The sequence below is a fragment of the Symphodus melops genome, assembly GCF_947650265.1.
Source record: "Symphodus melops genome assembly, chromosome: 10".
Taxonomy (NCBI): domain Eukaryota; kingdom Metazoa; phylum Chordata; class Actinopteri; order Labriformes; family Labridae; genus Symphodus; species Symphodus melops.
In genome coordinates this window covers 20,670,402-20,688,992 of record NC_136700.1, presented here as the reverse complement: position 1 = coordinate 20,688,992, position 18,591 = coordinate 20,670,402, and the positions used below count along the sequence as shown (strand labels likewise).

General features: G+C 41.6%; 2 protein-coding genes across 3 annotated transcripts in view; both read right to left on the bottom strand.

Annotated features, from left to right (window-relative positions):
* Window positions 1-11,058, bottom strand: part of LOC306831041 (RNA-binding protein Musashi homolog 2-like) — a 38,082-nt gene extending 27,024 nt beyond the window's left edge. Inside the window, exons 1-6 of the mRNA XM_079354898.1 lie at window positions 10,811-11,058; window positions 10,034-10,074; window positions 9,828-9,909; window positions 9,330-9,414; window positions 8,379-8,420; window positions 6,548-6,640 (exon numbers count right to left, since the gene is read on the bottom strand). Coding sequence (XP_079211024.1) covers window positions 6,548-6,640; window positions 8,379-8,420; window positions 9,330-9,414; window positions 9,828-9,909; window positions 10,034-10,074; window positions 10,811-10,872 — 405 coding nt within the window. The 5' untranslated portion in view covers window positions 10,873-11,058. The remainder of the gene's footprint in view (window positions 1-6,547; window positions 6,641-8,378; window positions 8,421-9,329; window positions 9,415-9,827; window positions 9,910-10,033; window positions 10,075-10,810) is intronic.
* A 3,070-nt stretch (window positions 11,059-14,128) lies between these two features.
* On the bottom strand, window positions 14,129-18,591 carry LOC306830127 (gap junction delta-2 protein). Of its 2 annotated transcripts, XM_079353393.1 has the most exons (3): window positions 17,828-18,591; window positions 17,253-17,332; window positions 14,129-15,962 (listed from the first exon to the last, which is right to left on the bottom strand). In XM_079353393.1, exon 3 carries the CDS (start codon window positions 15,952-15,954, stop codon window positions 14,845-14,847), a length of 1,110 nt encoding a protein of 369 aa, XP_079209519.1. In that variant the 5' UTR covers window positions 15,955-15,962; window positions 17,253-17,332; window positions 17,828-18,591; the 3' UTR covers window positions 14,129-14,844. The 2 variants fall into 2 exon arrangements, with proteins under 2 accessions (XP_079209519.1, XP_079209518.1); XM_079353392.1 differs by having other exon boundaries at window positions 17,253-18,591.

The following is an 18,591-nucleotide window of genomic DNA, read 5'->3' as shown; positions in this document are numbered from 1 at the left end:
CCGTGTTCGTCAAATCATCTCTCCTTTAATCCTTTTTAAAAGAGTGAATCAGCGTTCTCAAGAACAAAGCAGGGATCAGAGAAAAGAGAGGTTCTTTGATTGTTTAAAACACTGGTGTCTCATTCAGATGCACAAGTTATATCAGGTCGGAGATAAACAAACTTATAACTACACATGCGCATGGTTGCTGCCTCTCTTCCCCTGCGTCTGTTTGGAACGTCCTCTATTCACATCTTTATAAAACATGTATTTTTTTATTTCAACATGCAGTACACAACATAGTAAGGGGCAGAGCAAAGTGGATGTGACGGAGTCAACACAGCAGCAGGGACAATAATGACAGATAGTTTTGGAGATAGACGCGTCTATCAGAATAGCTCAGACGGATCTGTTCTGTTTTTGTAGTCTGAAAAACTGAAAGGATGCTGTTCGAAAAAAAAAGGGCGTGCAGATGGTGCAGACTTGGTCTGTTCTGTTCACCATTGTCACTTTTCCTGAAATGATCTCGGAATGAACAACACTCCCCTCCTCAAGCGTTTCCATGTCTGTGGTTTACATCAGGACGTTACATACAGCCTGAGCTCTGTAGTGCGCCCTCTGCAGGTATCCTTTATAACACAGGTAGTGATATACAGTATGTGAACAGTTGTGTTCAGGAAGCAGCTGGTTGTGTTCATGAAGATAATGAGAAAAACTTCACTTCTGTTACAGACCGAGTCTGCACGGAATCATGGCCGGGACTCGACTGCAAGACTCTGAATGTGAGTAAACACACTCTGATTTGGCATCTTGTTTCAGAGTTTAGCACACAGGTTATTAGAGAACAAACACAAGGACAAAAATGGTCATTAGAAAATGCAAGCACACCCCAGGTCTCTAGTTTGTTATTTTCTCACTCCTCCATCGCTAGCTAAAAACTAAAGTCATTTTTCTTACGCCATCTTGAAGACCGAGCCAAAGCTGCTCAGAGGGGAGAGGATCCAGGAAAATACACATTAAGGGAAGCATGGATGCTATTAAAGATTATACGTGACGTTGGTTTTGACTTCTCTGAGATTCATTCATCTGTAGATATGATTTTACTTTAACTCCAGGAGAGCTGCTTAAGCCACATGAAGAATCCACGTGCATTGTTATCATAGAATAGAAATTCATGCGAGCTTGAAGACATGAGGGTGATATTTCCAGAGTCAGCACTTTGGAAGGGATCAAACTTCTATAAAAGCGATCAAAATGAGAAACACACCGTTCTAAAAATCCACAGGTGAACTCCATTCACACAGTGCTGAGCTTCACTGAGAGCTTGAACTGTAGTTAGTTATGCATCGCGCAGTTTCACACACTGACCAAATCTGCTCTCAGAACTACAGAGCTGATTTATCCTGAGCATGTAATCAGAAAATAGACTTCCTAAGACGATGGAGACATGAAGCCACAGAGGAGAGGGAGAAATACAGAGACACGGAGAATAGGAAGAAGAAGAAGAAAGAGCTCACATTTAAGAGCGAGCTGTGTGAAGAGTGAGAGTCGGCTGATCGAGGGTTGCTGCGCTGATATGAACACAGATGTATTTGCAGCAAGTTTCTAACTCAAACCCTGACTGTGTTACTGCAATCATCTGACACAAACAGATTATTAACCCAACATGTGGAGGTTTCAAGAGAAGAGATAAGAGTGCCGCGGATAAACAGACTGAGCCTTTAAGAAACACTTTATCTGAATCTCACATCCCTCTGCTGACTGCTTCATCCACAGCCCCCTCTAAGAGAGGAAGAACTTTAAACCCCTCCTTTATTCAAAATGAGATCGACTGTGCTGATAAGAGCTTCACCTGCTGACAAAATGCTCCAGAACTTTCCACAGACCATCGAACACCTGCGGCGTTTCGCCTCAAATCCATGAAATCTGATGGACTCCACAGTTTTCACCGCAGTAAGAGGCTAAGGTTACAGAGTAAGGTGCACAAAAGGGGACCGAAACTGATCAGAGGAGGACACCCAAGGTTGTTCAACTTTGAGATAAATCAGTAATTTACGATCCTTTTTCAGATGTTTTAAGACGAGGCCGTCGTTATACACTGCTCAAAAAAAATAAAGAACACTGAAATAACACATCCTGGATCTGAATGAGTGAAGTATTCTTATTAAATACATTGTTGAATGTGCTGACAACAAAAATGATCAATGGAAATGAAATTTATTAACTAATGGATCGGTCTAGATTTGGAGTCACACTCAGAATAAAGTGGAAAAACACACTACAGGCAGATCCAACTTTGATGTAATGTCCTTAAAACAAGTCAAACTGAGGCTCAGTAGTGTGTGTAGCCTCCATGTGCCTGTATGACCTCCCTACAACGCCTGGGCATGCTGCCTCTCCTGAGGGATCTCCTCCCAGACCTGAACTAAAGCAAGTCCTGGACAGTCTGTGGTGCATTGTGGCGTTGGTGGATGGCGTGAGATATGATGTCACAGATGTGCTTAATTGGATTCATGTCTGGGGAACAATCGGACCAGTCCATAGCATCAATGCCTTCATCTTGCAGGAACTGCTGACACACTCCAGCCACATGAGGTCCAGCATTGTCTTGCATTAGGAGGAACCCAGGGCCGACCGCACCAGCATATGGTCTCACAAGGGGTCTAAGGATTTCATCTTGTTACCTAATGGCAGTCAGGCTACCTCTAGCGAGCACATGGAGGGCTGTGCGGCCCCCGAAAGAGATGCCACCCCACACCATTACTGACCCACCACCAAACCGGTCATTCTGGAGGATGTTGCAGGCAGCAGAACGTTCTCCAAGGCGTCTCCAGACTCTGTCACGTCTGTCACATGTGCTCTCATCTGTGAAGAGCACAGGGCGCCAGTGGTGTATTAGCCAATCTTGGTGTTCTCTGGCAAATGCCAAACATCTTGCACAGTGTTGGGATTTAAGCACAACCCCCACCTATGGACGTTGGGCCCTCATACCACCCTCATGGAGTCTGTTTCTGACCGTTTGAGCAGACACATTTGTGGCCTGCTGGAGGTCCTTTTGCAGTGCTCCTCCTGTTCCTGCTTGCACAAAGGTGGAGGTAGAGGTCCTGCTGCTGGGTCGTTGCCCTCCTATGGCCTCCTCCACGTCTCCTGATGTACTGGCCTGTCTCCTGGTAGCGCCTCCATGCTCCATGATAGACAAAGCAAACGTCCTGCAACAGCTCACATTGATGTGCCATCCTGGATGAACTGCACTAGCTGAGCCACTTGTGTGGGTTGTAGACTCCGTCTCATGCTACCACAAGAGTGAAAGCACTGCTAGCATTCAAAAGTGACCAAAACATCAGCCAGAAAGCATCAGAACTGAGAAGTGGTCTGGGGTCACCACCTGCAGAACCACTCCTTTATTGGGGGTGTCTTGCTAATTGCCTATAATTTCCACCTGTTGTTTATGTCCATTTGCACAACAGCATGTGAAATTAATTGTCAATCAGTGTTGCAAGTGGACAGTTTGATTGACTTGGAATACCATTGTGTTGTTTAAGTGTTATCTTTACTTTTTTGAGCAATGTAATGACCAATAATAACTTAAGTGAGTGCAAATCCAAATGTTGATAACTTCTATGCGATTTCAGCAGTGTGTCTGCAATTTTGAATTGGACACGAGAACGTGCTCAACAGTAGATGCCATTTCTTTTTGTTGTTGTGTATCAAACAGGTATCAATATAGTTTGATTCGTACAAGGATTTTCTTGACATTTAAAAGTCCCTTCCTCTCTCTCTCTGCACATGTCCGCCCTGTGACACTCGCTGTGGTCAACAGGTTTCTCTCTGGGGAGGTCTGTTCCTGTCTGAGCTGTCAATCACCATCAGAGTCATGATGAAGAGCAGCAGGTGCAGCTCCTCATCATTAAAAACACACATATTAAATCTGAACTTAGCTCTCCGCAGGGGGGGAAATGCTCGCCAGCTTGTGCATAAAACATGCAACTACCTTCAAGTATTTCAGCTCATATGAAATGTGTGTTCTGTTTTAAGTTAGAACAGGCTTACTACAGCACTATGAACCCAAAAGATGGAGATGTTACACAGATGTAACAACAATAAACAGATCTACAGGATGCTGAGAGACGTACATGATGATGTTGATGTATAAAACGACTGAATACATGACATGTCAGCTCTGTCTTTGCCTGAACCTTTAAACATTTTAACTGTTGTTTATGAATCGGGTGTGGTTCGACCATGTTTAATGAAGCTCAGGAGAAACTCCGGTCACAGGACTGAATCACTATGTGTGACCGAGTGTGTGATGGTGCCATGTTGACGAAAGGATACAGAATAAAGTATCTGCATGTTGACAGTTTAAATCTGATGTGTTAGATCTTTTGTGTCTCCTTCCTGTCGCTCATGAGAACTCTGTAGCGGCTAGCTGAAGGCACTCTGTGGACACGGATGTTTTCTGTTCAGGCTGGGTGACCTTCACAGAGGAGTCTGAAGGTCAAACTCTGGAAAGCTGAGCGATCTGTCTCTTTAAATCCATCAGGTTTTGTATTAAACCTGAACTGATGCTGGTTTTTATTGATAGATGGGACACCGTTTCATCAACCATTTTTTTATGTTGGTAATATGTGTTTTTGCAGCTGCAGATTATGGTAATAATACTAATACATTTTATTTGAGGATGCCTTTCAAAAACCCCAAGGACACCTTACATGCAAGGTTTTAAAAAGACAATAACATAAATTTAAAAAAAAAAAAAAAACGTGTTGGAGACGGTTTCTAATGACTGAGTCTCGGTGAATGACGCAGGAATACTTCTTTCTCAAAAGTGTGTGCTACGTTTAATTTTCAAAACACAAAAGAGACTCTAAAACCTGTCCAACAGTTGTTTCCTCAGAGGATTTATTTTTACTCCCCCCCAAAAAAACTCCTTCTGTTTCACTGCTCTAATCCTCCCCCTCGTCTTCATCCCCACGGTTTTCTCTTCAGACCTGATGGATCTGTCTGATGAGTCACATTCTGTCTGATTGTGTTATAATGTGCTATGAATGACTTCCTTCAGTAAATAAAGAAAGCAAAGTCAAGAAAGAAGTGAAGCTGTATCTCTTCCCTTCAGACTCTCAGACTGTTCCTCCTCATTGTTCTGCTGGAGAAAGGCATTGTGGGTAATTTAAATTTATAAAGACCCCCCTTACAGCACTGCGCTCCGTTAAACCGTTCTTTCTTTTGAACAATGATATGAGCATAAACTGAGAGCTCTGTGCACAGAGGGTTGATGGGAAATATATGAATTTGTCTCTTGTCATCAACAGGATAATTCTTATGTTGTCATGGTGATATGGAGGCCATTTTCAGGCAGACCCTGCATAGGCTTGCCACAGTGCTCCTGTAGATAAGAGTGTGTGTGAATGAGAGAGAGAGAGAGAGAGAGAGAGAGAGAGAGAGAGAGTGTGTGTGTGTGTGTGTGTGTGTACGTGTATGTGTGTGTGTGAATAAGAGAGAGTGTGTGTGTGTGTGTGTGTGTGTGTGCTCGTGTACCCTTCACTGAGATGATGAATTACCTGCTTATCTGGCTCGGTCCAGAGAGAGGAAGCTCTGTGGAGGAGACGTCAGAGAGAGCGATGAAATGATGTCAGTGTGTGTGTGTGTGTGTGTGTGTGTGTGTGTGTGTGTGTGTGTGTGTGTGTGTGTGTGTGTGTGTGTGTGTGTGTGTGTGTGTGAGTGTGTGTGAGTGTGAGTGTGTGTGTGTTAGTGCCGAAACAAATTGATATGGCGATATATCGCCATGCCTATCTGTGCATCGATGCAGATTTGACCGTATCAATACAGCCTTGAAGCTGTGAAGGCATTGCCTGTGGTGCAGTTCACAATAAAGCCAATAGGTGGCAAGGAAAGTTAAACCACATGATGCAAAACACGTGATTCAAATCCAAATGGATGAGAAACTCTATGCAAAGTGAGCTGAACTGAACAGGGTTCATGGGACCATTTGGGATTTTTACAAACAGCAGGGAGTCTGGAGTTCGACACAAGACATGCAACGTGCAAGCTTTTGAAAAAACAAGGATACTGCAGCATCACAACCAACCTCCAAATGCATGACAAGTAGCTAGCAACAACAGCTATACTCGCTACACAGGGCCAGTGTGTGCTAATGCAGTCCCAAACAACACAGGTTCAGATGATCACAAAAGTACAATGCTTTATTTGTACAGACTTTTGCCCGTACAGCGTCTTTGATAAAGAAGCTTTAGACGGCTGCTCAATGAAATGAGCCACACTGCATAAAAACACAGCTAATCTCATGGCATCTGTATGGCAAATAAAAAGTCAAATGGATTAGCTTGTTGTACTTTTTATGTTGGTTATTTCATTAATAAGCACTTACTGAACCAACAAGACGGACATCATCATGACAGACAAAAGCTATAATCGGTTCAATCAACAACACCAACATTAGTGTGATGGACTAAAATGCAGGAAGTACACCTCCATCCGAATCTGTGCTCCTGACGGAGTTCACGCACAGCAACACATCACACTGCTCTGAATGTTCACACACACTTACCTTTCCAAACTGTTCAAAGTACACCTTCACATCCTGTATCACTGTGCTTGAAGACAGTCCCCCAACAAACATCTTCTTGGTTCTCGTCACCATCTGGAGCACAGAGAGACAGAGAGACAGAGACAGAGACAGAGACAGAGAGAGAGAGACAGAGAGAGAGAGAGAGCCCCGTTGACCAGTGTCTTTTTTCAATTGTCTCCAAAGCAGCGTTTGCAGCAGCAGTCCTTTTTCCTGAGCGCTCCCCCTTTTTTGAGAGGCCGCGTATGACATTCCCCATCGTTTTGCCACCTACCAATCATGTCTTGTGCCCTCTTCCGATCAGGAGACACAATCTCAACACAACATTAAAAAGTCACAGAGCAGTGTCGGTCATACAGCAGCCGTTGTCAACAGACTGTCCTCATAGAGACAAAACGGACAGGCAGGAATTTGCTTCTCAGCACACACAGAGAGAAAGACAGACAGCTTTGTCTGAGATGCATACATAAAAAATATGGCAACATTTGAAGACACTTTTTTTACTTTTCTCTTCTATGTTAACAAACACTTTAGGACATGGACAACACAAACAAAATAAGTACACCGTGGCGTGCAACACAGTACACGTTGAATCTTGATAATCTTGTATTCATGATTGTGAAAGGAAAACTGAGTGCTGTGCGAAATAATGACTGTGTCCTTCAGACCACACTCTCTACCCTGAGAGTTCTGTCATTTTAGTGTACCAGCACCTGATTTCAACCTAGCTGCTGAGCACATAGCTGACTGGTATAACAGAGCTGTCAATCAGGCTGGAGAGCAACCGCTGTTTGTACTGGTGTGACATCACCACACATCTGCCCAATATGGAGCAATATGTCACAACTCCAACCAGAATGCAAAACATACAACTGGACAGTGACCAGCACACATGTACAGAGGACCATAAGTGATGACTCAGTGGCATTACTTTTGTATAAGATCTTATTTTATTTTTTAGGAAAAAGCTACTGACTATCTTTAATCAATGATCAAACAGGTTTAAAACGAATGTAAAACAAACTGATCCTTATCCTTAAAGACTTTGATTATGAGTAAGTGAATCCATAAGGAGCTGTGATTTCATAGTTATCACTATGTTAGATGTTTAAAGCCTCTGACGAATGAATAAGAAAAAAAGCACACATACACACACAGAGCAGCACGAGTGAACATGTGTTTCCTACACTAATCTTTGTTCTGAATTATCAGCTGATTCACAAAACGTCATGGTTGTCATCACCTCCTGACCATGAATACCAAGTCTCTGTGTGGATGAAAGTGCTGTCACAGGTAAAAGCTGTGTGTGTGTTATCTGAAGACAGACACAAAACACTGCATAGCCTTAGCTTACACACACACACACACACACACACACACACACACACACACACACACACACACACACACACACACACACACACACACACACACACACACACACACACACACACACACACACACACACACACACACACACACACACACACACACACACACACACACACACACACACACACACACACACACACAAAAAGTTTCATTCAAAAAGACAGAGAGAAGCAGGATGACAACCTGATGAGAAAGAGCTCTGAGAGTCTCACTTAAGACTTCATTAGATACCAATGTGACAAAAAAACATCAATTAGAGAAACTGATCAAGTGCTAATCAAACTTAAACCACATCTTCTCTAAATAAAAACTCTCCAACTTTGTCTTTAGTCATTTATCTTTAATTGGTCTTCACGTATCAACAACCACATCCCCTCATTCAGACAGTAGAGAGTGTTTCACACACAGAACATGTTCTTACCTTTGGCTGAGCTCGTCTGGGGAAGGCAACTTTAGGATCAATCTGCATGAAAGAGAGAGAGGACAGACTGAAGTCAGCAGTTTTATATAAACTATCTGCAGGGATTTTTTATTCTTCTTTATATTATTTATTCACAGCGCTAAGTACAGTGTGAAGAACATACACATGAACAACAGATGAGCTGCTGCTGTGAGCAACCATGAATAGGTTAAACACCGACTTCAGGCTGCACTTTCAGTTTTCATTCTGGAATAATCGTGTCATTTTTTCCATCACTCATTATTTTTTAATGAATAAACAGTGAAAAAGCTCTCATCACAGTGTAAGATGTCTTCTTTAGTAATCAAGTGTGGATAAATTGGATTAAATCTGGCTTAACTTTGAAAAACAAAGACAGAGGTGAGATCCTGGACAGAAATACAAGTGGATTTTCCAAACAGGATCATTTTGATACAGATTTAGTTTCTCAAACAACCAAGCCCTGGTAATTTAAACCAGAAAACACACTAAAAAATACAGCTTCAGGTTAACCATCAGTGTCACTCTGCTGTATCTTGTAATATGTTGGTATGTGTTGCTGCTTATTGTTTGAAACATTTTGGAAAAATAGATTTTTAATCTCAAAGGAGTTTTCCTTTTTTTCCTGAATAAAGAACTACTTCTCCAAATCATCCAGATGTGAAAGCCCCCTTAAATTCACTCGCTCTGACGTATTCCAGCTCAGATGAACCCCAGCGAAAATAAAAACTGATCGCAAAAACACAAACTCCATCAAACCCAGTCACACTCTGAGATCTTTGAGCCAGAACAGATTAAGGAAACTTAAACTGCTGCATGAAGTCAGTGTACCCAGCATGCTTTCCTCCCACAGGTGTTCACACAGAGGTATCATAGGACAGATCAATCATGTCCCTGTGTGTCATGTAATCAGAATAAAAAGGGTGAACTTACCACTTTAGAGTCTAAGTGGTGCTGCCTCTGTGCTAACACTTTATCTACACTGGTGACGTCTGAAAACGTGACGAAGCCAAAGCCCCTGCAGACGCACAAAACAACATACAGGACATTTATTTCATCAAGTTTGTCATTTTCACAGAACAGACACTTTATACTGCATGTCTGCATCCACACATCTTACCTTGTTACATTCCCTTTTTTTTTACATCCACATTTTATACAAGAGTTTCATTCAGACAATCAGTGTGATTCTGTAAGGTTGTTTAAATGACTGTTTACTTTCATATTGTAGCATCCTTGAAAAAAAACAAACCATGAAACAGCAATGAAGGAGAGAAATTAAAGCTGTAGGATTTTTATCCTCAGCTCTGTGGTCAATGTCAGCCTGCATTATCTATTTTATTCACAACAAACACACTTCAATGTCTGCAGGGTGTTGTTATAATGCAGACTACAATCTTCTACAGGTGAGCATATTGATGTAATAATTACCTGGAGCGTTTAGTGGTCGGGTCTCTCATCACCATACATTCTCTAATTTCACCAAATTTACTGAAATAATCTCGAAGGCTGTCTGTTGAGAAACAATAACACCATTCAACGATGACTTTTAACTCAGAAAATAGTCAACAGTGAATGGCAGTGTGATACACAGGGGAGGACTCCGTACTGCTTAAGACATGGGGGGGGGACTTTACCTGGTGAAGTTTGCCAGCTGAGCCCACCAATGAACATTTTCCTTTAAGAAAAAGAAACACCCGGAAGTCAGTAAAGTCATGTGGAAAATTCTGATGTTGAGTTGAAATTCCTGTCTGCCTGTGGAGAACTTTAAAATCTAGGGACAATATGAGTGAGAAGAAACGACAGCTTTGTTCCCGGAGCCGATCAGGCAGCAGCAGCCCTTCCGTCCCGCCAGCCTTCATTTAAAACATGCAGTGTAAACACTTCTTTCTGAAGTCAACGATGACGGATGAAACAACCCTGCACAGTGCGGAGGTTGTATCTGAAAATGATCTTGGATTCGGCATGCATTTCATACACTTTGCAGCGTTAATAATTGCTTAGTTCAACTTAAAGTCTTGATCAGGTGAGACAATTAGGCGAAGCGGCACACAAACTCTTATGTTTCATTGAAGAAAAAAATAAGATAACCAAGTAACCAACATGCCGATCATAAAATAATAAGTTAAGTTACGTATAATGTTAAAATCACCATTTTTAACCAGTGTTTGTAAAGCCAAAGGTACGGTAATATTTAAACAGCAGATTTCTAAACGAGGTTTGGTGCGTCCTCCGACCCGCGCAGTAACAGCTCATTTCGGGGCCGTATATACCGTCTGATTTTACATTCTAACTACAACATGAACCACTGACCGGACCATGAAGGCGGAGTAAAGTCAAAGTCAAACAGTTTCGTAAAGAACAGCTGGGGTGAGACGCAGCAGTGAAATGACACCGACAGGCGGTCACCTTACCCCGGGTCTTGATGCGGATCATTCGGGCTTCCAGGCGCAGACTGGCCCCGGTCTCCCTCCATGTCTGCCCGGGCTGCAAGCAATGACTGACGGACACTCACGGAAGGAGGGTCGGAGGATGGAGCCGGGCTTCGGTAGACAGCGCTCCGTCACACGTGGGGTCAGTCCGGTCTGCGGTCCCTCCTCCTACGTCACTGACCGACTGTGTGGCGTAATTCACGCCCTGCCCCCCCGTTAAACGGTGAACTGTCAGGTGCACTGACAGGAGAGATACTGTATGTGGGTAGCCTTAAATAAGAATAATTAAAAGAGCCAAGCACACCTTTATAAAAAGGCTTACATTTCAAAAATGAGTTCACCTGTGCTGCAGGAGTGTCCAGAGGCGTGTCCAGGATTTCAGGGTCCTATGAAAAGATATTGGGCCCCTCCACCACAGCCTTTGTCAACCTTTATATGTTATTATAACCACACATCTATTTCGGAAATGACCCATTCTGCTTTCATTTTAGGTCGTCAACACTTTACTCAATACTTTTGGATACACCATTGATATAAATGATCATTACTTTGATGATTAATTTGATCAAACTGTACTGACACTTAAAAGACAAGTTTATTTGAAAAGATAGGAGCATAAGAGAAAAGTTAGTCCAAATAAAAAATCCAGAGAATCTCCCACAGTGGTAACTTTTAGATGTCATATTTTTGAATAAAAGTTGCCGCAAGAAGACGAGAGAGATTGCTGTCTTAATTGCACAAAATCAAACTTAAAAAATGAAAAAAGTGATGCCACCTAAACATTAAACCACATCGTCAATCCACAAACATTCATACTCTGCAGGACCAACTAACGAGGTGTCTGATTTTTCCCAGGATTCTCAGCACAAGATTATGAAGTAACTCTGGAGAAGAAAAAAAAGATGTTATTGAAATAATGTGTTACACCTGAACAAGTAAACAGCTATATTAAGGACCGAGCAGAGCGTCAGGGGGAGCTCAAACATACTCATCAGATGGTTTCATAAAAAAAACACGAGAGCTCCAGTTTTCAGACTGTCTGTGTTCAGTTTGTTTTTCAGTGGCATCCTGGTTTGGCTATACACGATACATGTTTATATAACATTACTGTTACCACATTTTATCGTCTTTGGTCTCTTTCTTGCTGTTGAGCTGTAGGTTGGCTGTCAGTGTCAGTTTTGCAGAGCAACAGAGAACGGATCCAAACACAGACAGAGCGCACAGATGACAGAGCTGTAAATACAGTCTCTTTATCTAAATATTTGTATTTTATATTTCTGTAAGTTATCTGTAGTCATCTGCAAATATTTTAAAAGCTAAATTACCTTTTTGTCTTGTATTTAAAATAAAAACATGAACTAGCACAGCTGTTAATTTTGATATGTATTCTTTCTTCTGTTTAATTTTGTGTTTTACTTTAGCTTTAGAAATGTCAACATAGTTTTTACCATGCTAATAAAGCCCTTTTGCACTCTACCTATTCTACCAGAGCTCTTCTTCATCTATGATCTCGCACAAAAGGAAGAAAATAATGAACCTTGTGTTCCAGAGGAGACACTTCCTCCTCTCTGTTCATATCTCTGATCTACACAAGCCTCCTGACAAGAAACAATGTTTTAAAGAACGTCACATCTTCAGGCATGTTATGTCAGAAGACAGAGCTGCAGTGATTTATTTTACCTCACAGATCAGTTTAACTCGATTACGAGCGGTAATTAGGATGGAATACTTTTAATTAATTTATAGTTTATAAATAAAGGGACTTTGCAAAGTGTATGTACAAAAGATGTTAAATAACATGTTTGGACATTTTAGAGAGTGTGCAGGATTTTTTTTCCTGAATTTTGTCTGAATCACAAAGTTTAAAATTCTTATATCATGACAGAAATCAACCATGTTAAATAAAACACCACAATTGTGTGAGTTAAAGTGTCCTCTGTGGACACACCTTGTGTTAGGTTAAACTGACAGATTGCTTTAACTTTTCATCTGATCCAGACAGGCGATTTAATGCTTGTTAAAGAGCACACAGATTTCTCTCAAATATGCTTTTTTTCCTTCTTTTTTCTCTGTTGTCATCGTGATTCAAAGTATACATTTTTAAAATTAATTGCCTTTAAAAACTGTACTTTGATGGTGATTGAGAGCAGTGACAGGACATGCCACACTACAAGCTTAGAGCTCCACCTGCAGGACCGAGTGTGTCACAGCACCTGAAGAATGTCTGGCCATCCAGGGTTATAAAAGGACAGACTGTATTGGCTATATTACAATACATTTTATCCTCCACCAGCTGTCATTAGACTGTAAACAGATCACAGATAGATGATGCAACTTCATCACTTTCAAACACAAGATGAGAAATCAGCATTTCCGATGAGCGAGGTGACCGGTCAGCTGATTAAAACAAACTTAGACATCAAAATGTGATATTAAATATATTTCATTTAGCCCAACTACAAAGCACTGTGCACCAAAAATTTCACCCAGACGTTTTCCTATCAGCCTCCTTACACATGTTCAGTGTAAAATCAGGTTGAGATGTGTGAATGCAGCAGGTAATACTCATGATGGCGTATAAAAAGTTATTATAGACTTTGAGATACGCTGTTAGGAATAAACTGCAAATTACAACTCCAGGCAGGTCTGTGTCATGTGTGTGATTATTAAAAAATAAGAAAGTTGATGACTTTGAGAAAACTGTTCTGAGTGAAAACAGAAAAGTTGACAACATGTTGGTTCACAGCAAAATATAAATATATGAAGATTGAAGAGGGCAAAAAATAACAGTGTCACACTGTGGCTGTATCATCACAACACAGTAAAAACTTTAAAATACCTGATCAGGTTTAAAAGCAGCAGCAGCACAGTAATAATAATTCATCATTTCTATAAAGGTGATCCATTTCAAAGTTCCAGTCTGACTTTATGAGAAACTATTCCATGTCTATGCTGAAACCCAATCTGCCTCAATAATTAAAAACCACACTGCTGAGTATGTTGAGAACAGTCATGTGTTAATGTGTGTTAATATTCTGTTTCAAAATGTGTTCTTTGTTACTTATTCACGAAATGACGAAAGTGCAGACATGAAAGTCCTTCTGACACGTTGAAGGTAGTAAAATAGTCGCTGTTTGGTGAAATTTAGAAACCAAATCATCTCAGTTTGGTTTAAATGAACAGAAATAGTGCCGGACAGTATTCTTCAGGACCTCTTAATGCTCCATGTCCCAAACTCTAAAATGAAACACTTGGAAACAGATTCTACAGGAGTCAGTGTTTTTAGCTCGACTGCCAAGTTTGGACTCAATGCTTTTTGTTTAGTGTCTCGAGATCCATGTTTTTATGAATTGGCGCTATACAAATAAAGACTGATTGACTGACTTTGTCTTGTTTTGTCCTTCTGTGTCTCTGGCTAACTATGTTTTTTGCTGCTCGCTGTCTTGACCTAAAAGGTTCTTGATCTCAATGTGACAAACCTGGCAAAGTGAAGGCTAGATTTCTTTTTTCTTTTAAAGCTGGTTTGGTTTAAAATAACTTCTTAGATCATTCAAGTTACTTATGATGTACATTTGTATGATTTTTTAATTTTGTTACAGAAGCAACAATCAAAAGTTTCATCAACATTGACATTTTGAGTCAGTGATGATTGTGTTAGAAGTGAAAGTTCTGAGAGAGAAATCCTACAACTTTGTCACTTCACTGCTCTGCTGTCTCTGTGCTTTAAGTATACTGAGCTGTTTTAGGACACAGCGAAAGAAACAGTTTCTCCTGCTCGAACGCTCTCACTCACTGGCACGTTTTCAGCGGATCCTTTCTGTGGCCCGGTCTCTGCACAGCACAACGTGTTTACATATTCATCAAATGAACGTCCATTTGAAGCGTCACAGTTCTCTTCATCTCAGAGATGAAGTGATGCGTCTCTCAGAGGTTTTCAAGTTCACATTGTCTTTTCAATATTAATGTTCATATTAAGCCTAACAGTCATCTTTGTCACGGTTCTAAAGTGGTCTTTCTCAGAGCCAGGACTTCTTAGTCCGTCCCATGCGGGCCATGTTGGCCAGCTTCACCTTGACCTTGTCTCTGCTCTCTGGACTCCTCTTGGACGTGCACTCAACAGTCGAGTCTGTCTCGAAGGAGATCGCTGGGCCGTGTGCGAGCAGACCCCCACTCTTCTCAGGGACCATGGCGGCAGGGGTCTGCAGGACGAGCTGTCCCCTCAGAGAATGTCGTAGCTGCAGGAGGAGGGGGTTGTGGTGCGAGTACAGGCGGATGGTGTCCCTGTCCTGACCGCAGCAGGTGGAGCAGGCGGAGCATAGGATCCTAAAGATGTAGACCCAGCCAAGGTAGTGAAGCTCAGCCATGTTGAGCACGAAGCAGCCCAGGCTGATACTGAACATAAAGTTTAAAAAGATGGTCTTTTCTGTGGCCCTCGACACAAAGCAGTCCGTCCGGGTGGGGCAGGGGTAGGTTTCGCAGCGGTACAGGTGGGGCACCTCGAACCCAAACAGGAAGTACTGGCCAACCAGGAAGGTGATCTCCATGACAGAGCGCAGCAGCACGTGCAGGATGTAGATGAGCAGGATCTGGTTAGACTGACGGGTAGGGTCCTCTCCAACTTCCCCATAATCCTCTTCTAGATACCTCTGACCGTCCCCCTCCCTGTCACGTTGGTCCCAGTCCTCCCTGTATTGAGGACAGTATGTAGGCACGCCCACTCTCAGAGACTCCACCCCCTCCTTCTCCATGCCCCCCTCCCTTCCGTGTCTGGATGCTCTCTGAGTTAACACCTGAGGCTTCTTCTCGCCCAGCTTCTCGTCCTTGGCAATCTTATGAAGAACAAACACAATATAAAAGATGGACGGCGTGGACACCAGCACGATCTGGAACACCCAGAACCTCAGATGAGACACGGGGGCGAAGGTGTCATAGCACACGTTGTTACAGCCGGGCTGCTGGGTGTTACAGGTGAACTTGGACTGCTCGTCGCTGTACACAGCGTCTCCCACCAGCGCCACCAGCAGGATGCGGAAGATGAGCAGCATTGTGAGCCAGATCTTGCCGATCACTGTGGAGTGGTTCTGGACCTCGGACAGGAAGCGACCGAGTATAGACCAATCCCCCATCGCTCACCCTGAGAGAGAGAGTATGACACATCATTCGGGTTTTTATCAACCAGTCAGCCAGCACATAGTTATAAAGGTGTCAAAATACCAGAATTGCAATCTCTGATATGATTCTAAAATGTTGACAACATGGCACCAAAAATAGAAGTATGGGGTACCCAATATTTTGAAATGTTTTTTTTTAAATAACACACTGCACAAAAACATTTGTAAAATAAATTGTTTTAAAATAAGTTTCATGAGAAGGCCCTGACATGTTCTTTCACCTCTACACCTTTCATTTTGGATTTTCTTGATGCATCACTTTTGATACACAGTATGAACTATTGTCTAGTTTGTGGCAAGTAGAGGAGTCATTTCAGATTGTTACACAACAACAGCGATCATATGTAGTTTTTTAGAAAGCAGAAATGCACTCAAATTGCCCATTGATATGGCAAGAAAACTACTTAAATGTATTTGTTATCACTGGGACGAGGAATTAAAACAAAGTATATGGATGTTTGTCTGCTTAGGGCTCCATAGAACCTGACGACCTCTACTGATCCCATGGGGACTTTTCTGCTGAGATTGTTTTGTAAAGAAGCTCACCATTTCACCCTCAAACATCCCATGATGATTATATCAGACTTTCTTGATCCCTTGATGTATTCAAAGCGAAGCTGAAGACCCATCTTTTCACTGTTTATGGCTGATGTTTTTAATGATGTGTTTTGTCTGTTGTGTTTTTAAGCTGTGTATAGCACTTTGACTAAAGGCACTCTATAAATAAAATGATTATCATTAACAATCCAGGGCATGGGGCACTGTAATACAATTACTGTGTACATCATATTGATTATTAATACACAGATTAACTACCAGTGGAGAAATATTGTTTTGGTATCAGACCTGGATCAGTTTGAGTCTCAAGAGTTTAGCCGACATCATATACGGTACATTACCGTAGATTCAAGAATGTTCTTTATATTATGAGGAAAGAAATTAGGTAAGGACATTGATAAACTTTGTGAAATATTTCTGTCAGAGCATGGGAGTTTTGAATTTGTAGGTCAATCATCTAAAATTAATGTCAGCTTTTGCATTAACTATCTGTAACTTTAAATCCTCAGGGTTTTCTGGCCTTTATACTTTTCTACACTGAAGTATAAAGTTTCTATCACACAGATGTATCATTTGTAGCTCTTTATAACTGTGCTTCTATAAACAAAACATATAAAAGTCTCACTCCTTGTCAAACAGTTAAACAAACTCATCTTTTATCTAATAGTAGAAAGTCTATAAAATGAAAAACTCACCTGAATGCGTTCTTGATTTTTCCAGAAAAAATCCTCACAGAGTTGCCTTAGCCATGCAGCGTGCATGGCTATTTTTTTATCTTAAAGCAATGATGAGATGAATCATGTTGAGTGTGTAGGGGGAGAATAGGCTGACCACACATATTGAGCCGCTCTGTCTGAAACTGGCATTGTGTGACGGTGCTACAAAGGCTGGCAATGTACAGTGCAACAAAGATTTCAAAACACAATGGGGGGTTCCTTTTTGAACAGCCGGGAACAGTCAAACAAAAAGAGCATGGAACAAGCTAGAAAGAGGACAGAATGCAGGCTTATGCAAAAGTTCTGTTTTAATGCAGCTCCAAAAGTTAGACAGGAATAAATTATTCTGCATTTCTTTGTTTTCTGGATGATGCTTCAGACTAATGACAGCAGCTGGAGCCTGTGCAGCTGTCAGCTTTACTACAGAGCGATACAACACAATTTAAATGAGTACTGAAGCTGCAGCCAGAGGTGTCTCCAGATTACTGGGCCCCATGAAAAGAAAAGCACATTGGGCCCCTCCATCACAGCCTCAGTCAACTCTACAGACTTACTTTGGGACCAGTAAGGGCCCCTTCCTCCTTTGGGGCCCTACGTAGTCAGTCCCACTCGTCGTTCCAATTGAGTCAGATCTATAGGAATCCAATTTGAATCGCATTCGAAAACACTTGCAGATGTGGTTTGGATCAGAATTGGAAAAATCCAATCTCGAAGCTTTTTGTGTTCAGACTGGCAAAAAAAGAACCACAATAGAACTACAATATGGATGTGTTAAAAATCAGATCTGGAGGCAAACCAACCATTAAACCACCAAAGTCCCACAAACTCCCTGGCAGAGGTCCACCAGCACACAACTCTCCTTTTAGGATAAACAAAAGGGATGACCTATCCAAAGATTAGCATGAACTTTGTTCAGATTTCATTCATCTTTTTTTTACATATTAAGAAAAAATATGTCCTATTCACCTCACATCTACATCGTTCCTGTATGTTTTCTAAAGCTGTGTGATCACAGTGCTACAAGCTGTATTCTATAAAAAAATGATAAAATAGTTCATCATAGTTTTCCTTAGCCCAAAAAGATGTCTTTAACATTTCTCATCAAACAAATACACACCAGAACTCAAACACTCTTCGTCAACTGTCAGTTCAGTCCAAACAACTTTATAACTCTCTCCAGGTAAGTAGTTTACAATAGCAAGACACAAATAAAGACACGGCCACGCACCGTTATACAAAAAAGCTCAAATATAGAAAAAGATCTAAAAGGAGATACCAAAGTGGAGCAGACTGATAAGTAATCGACCAGACTGGATTA

Coding starts and splice junctions, on each gene's coding strand:
- LOC306830127 (XM_079353392.1), bottom strand. CDS start 15,954: ATGGGGGATTGGTCTATACTCGGTCGCTTCCTGTCCGAGGTCCAGAAC.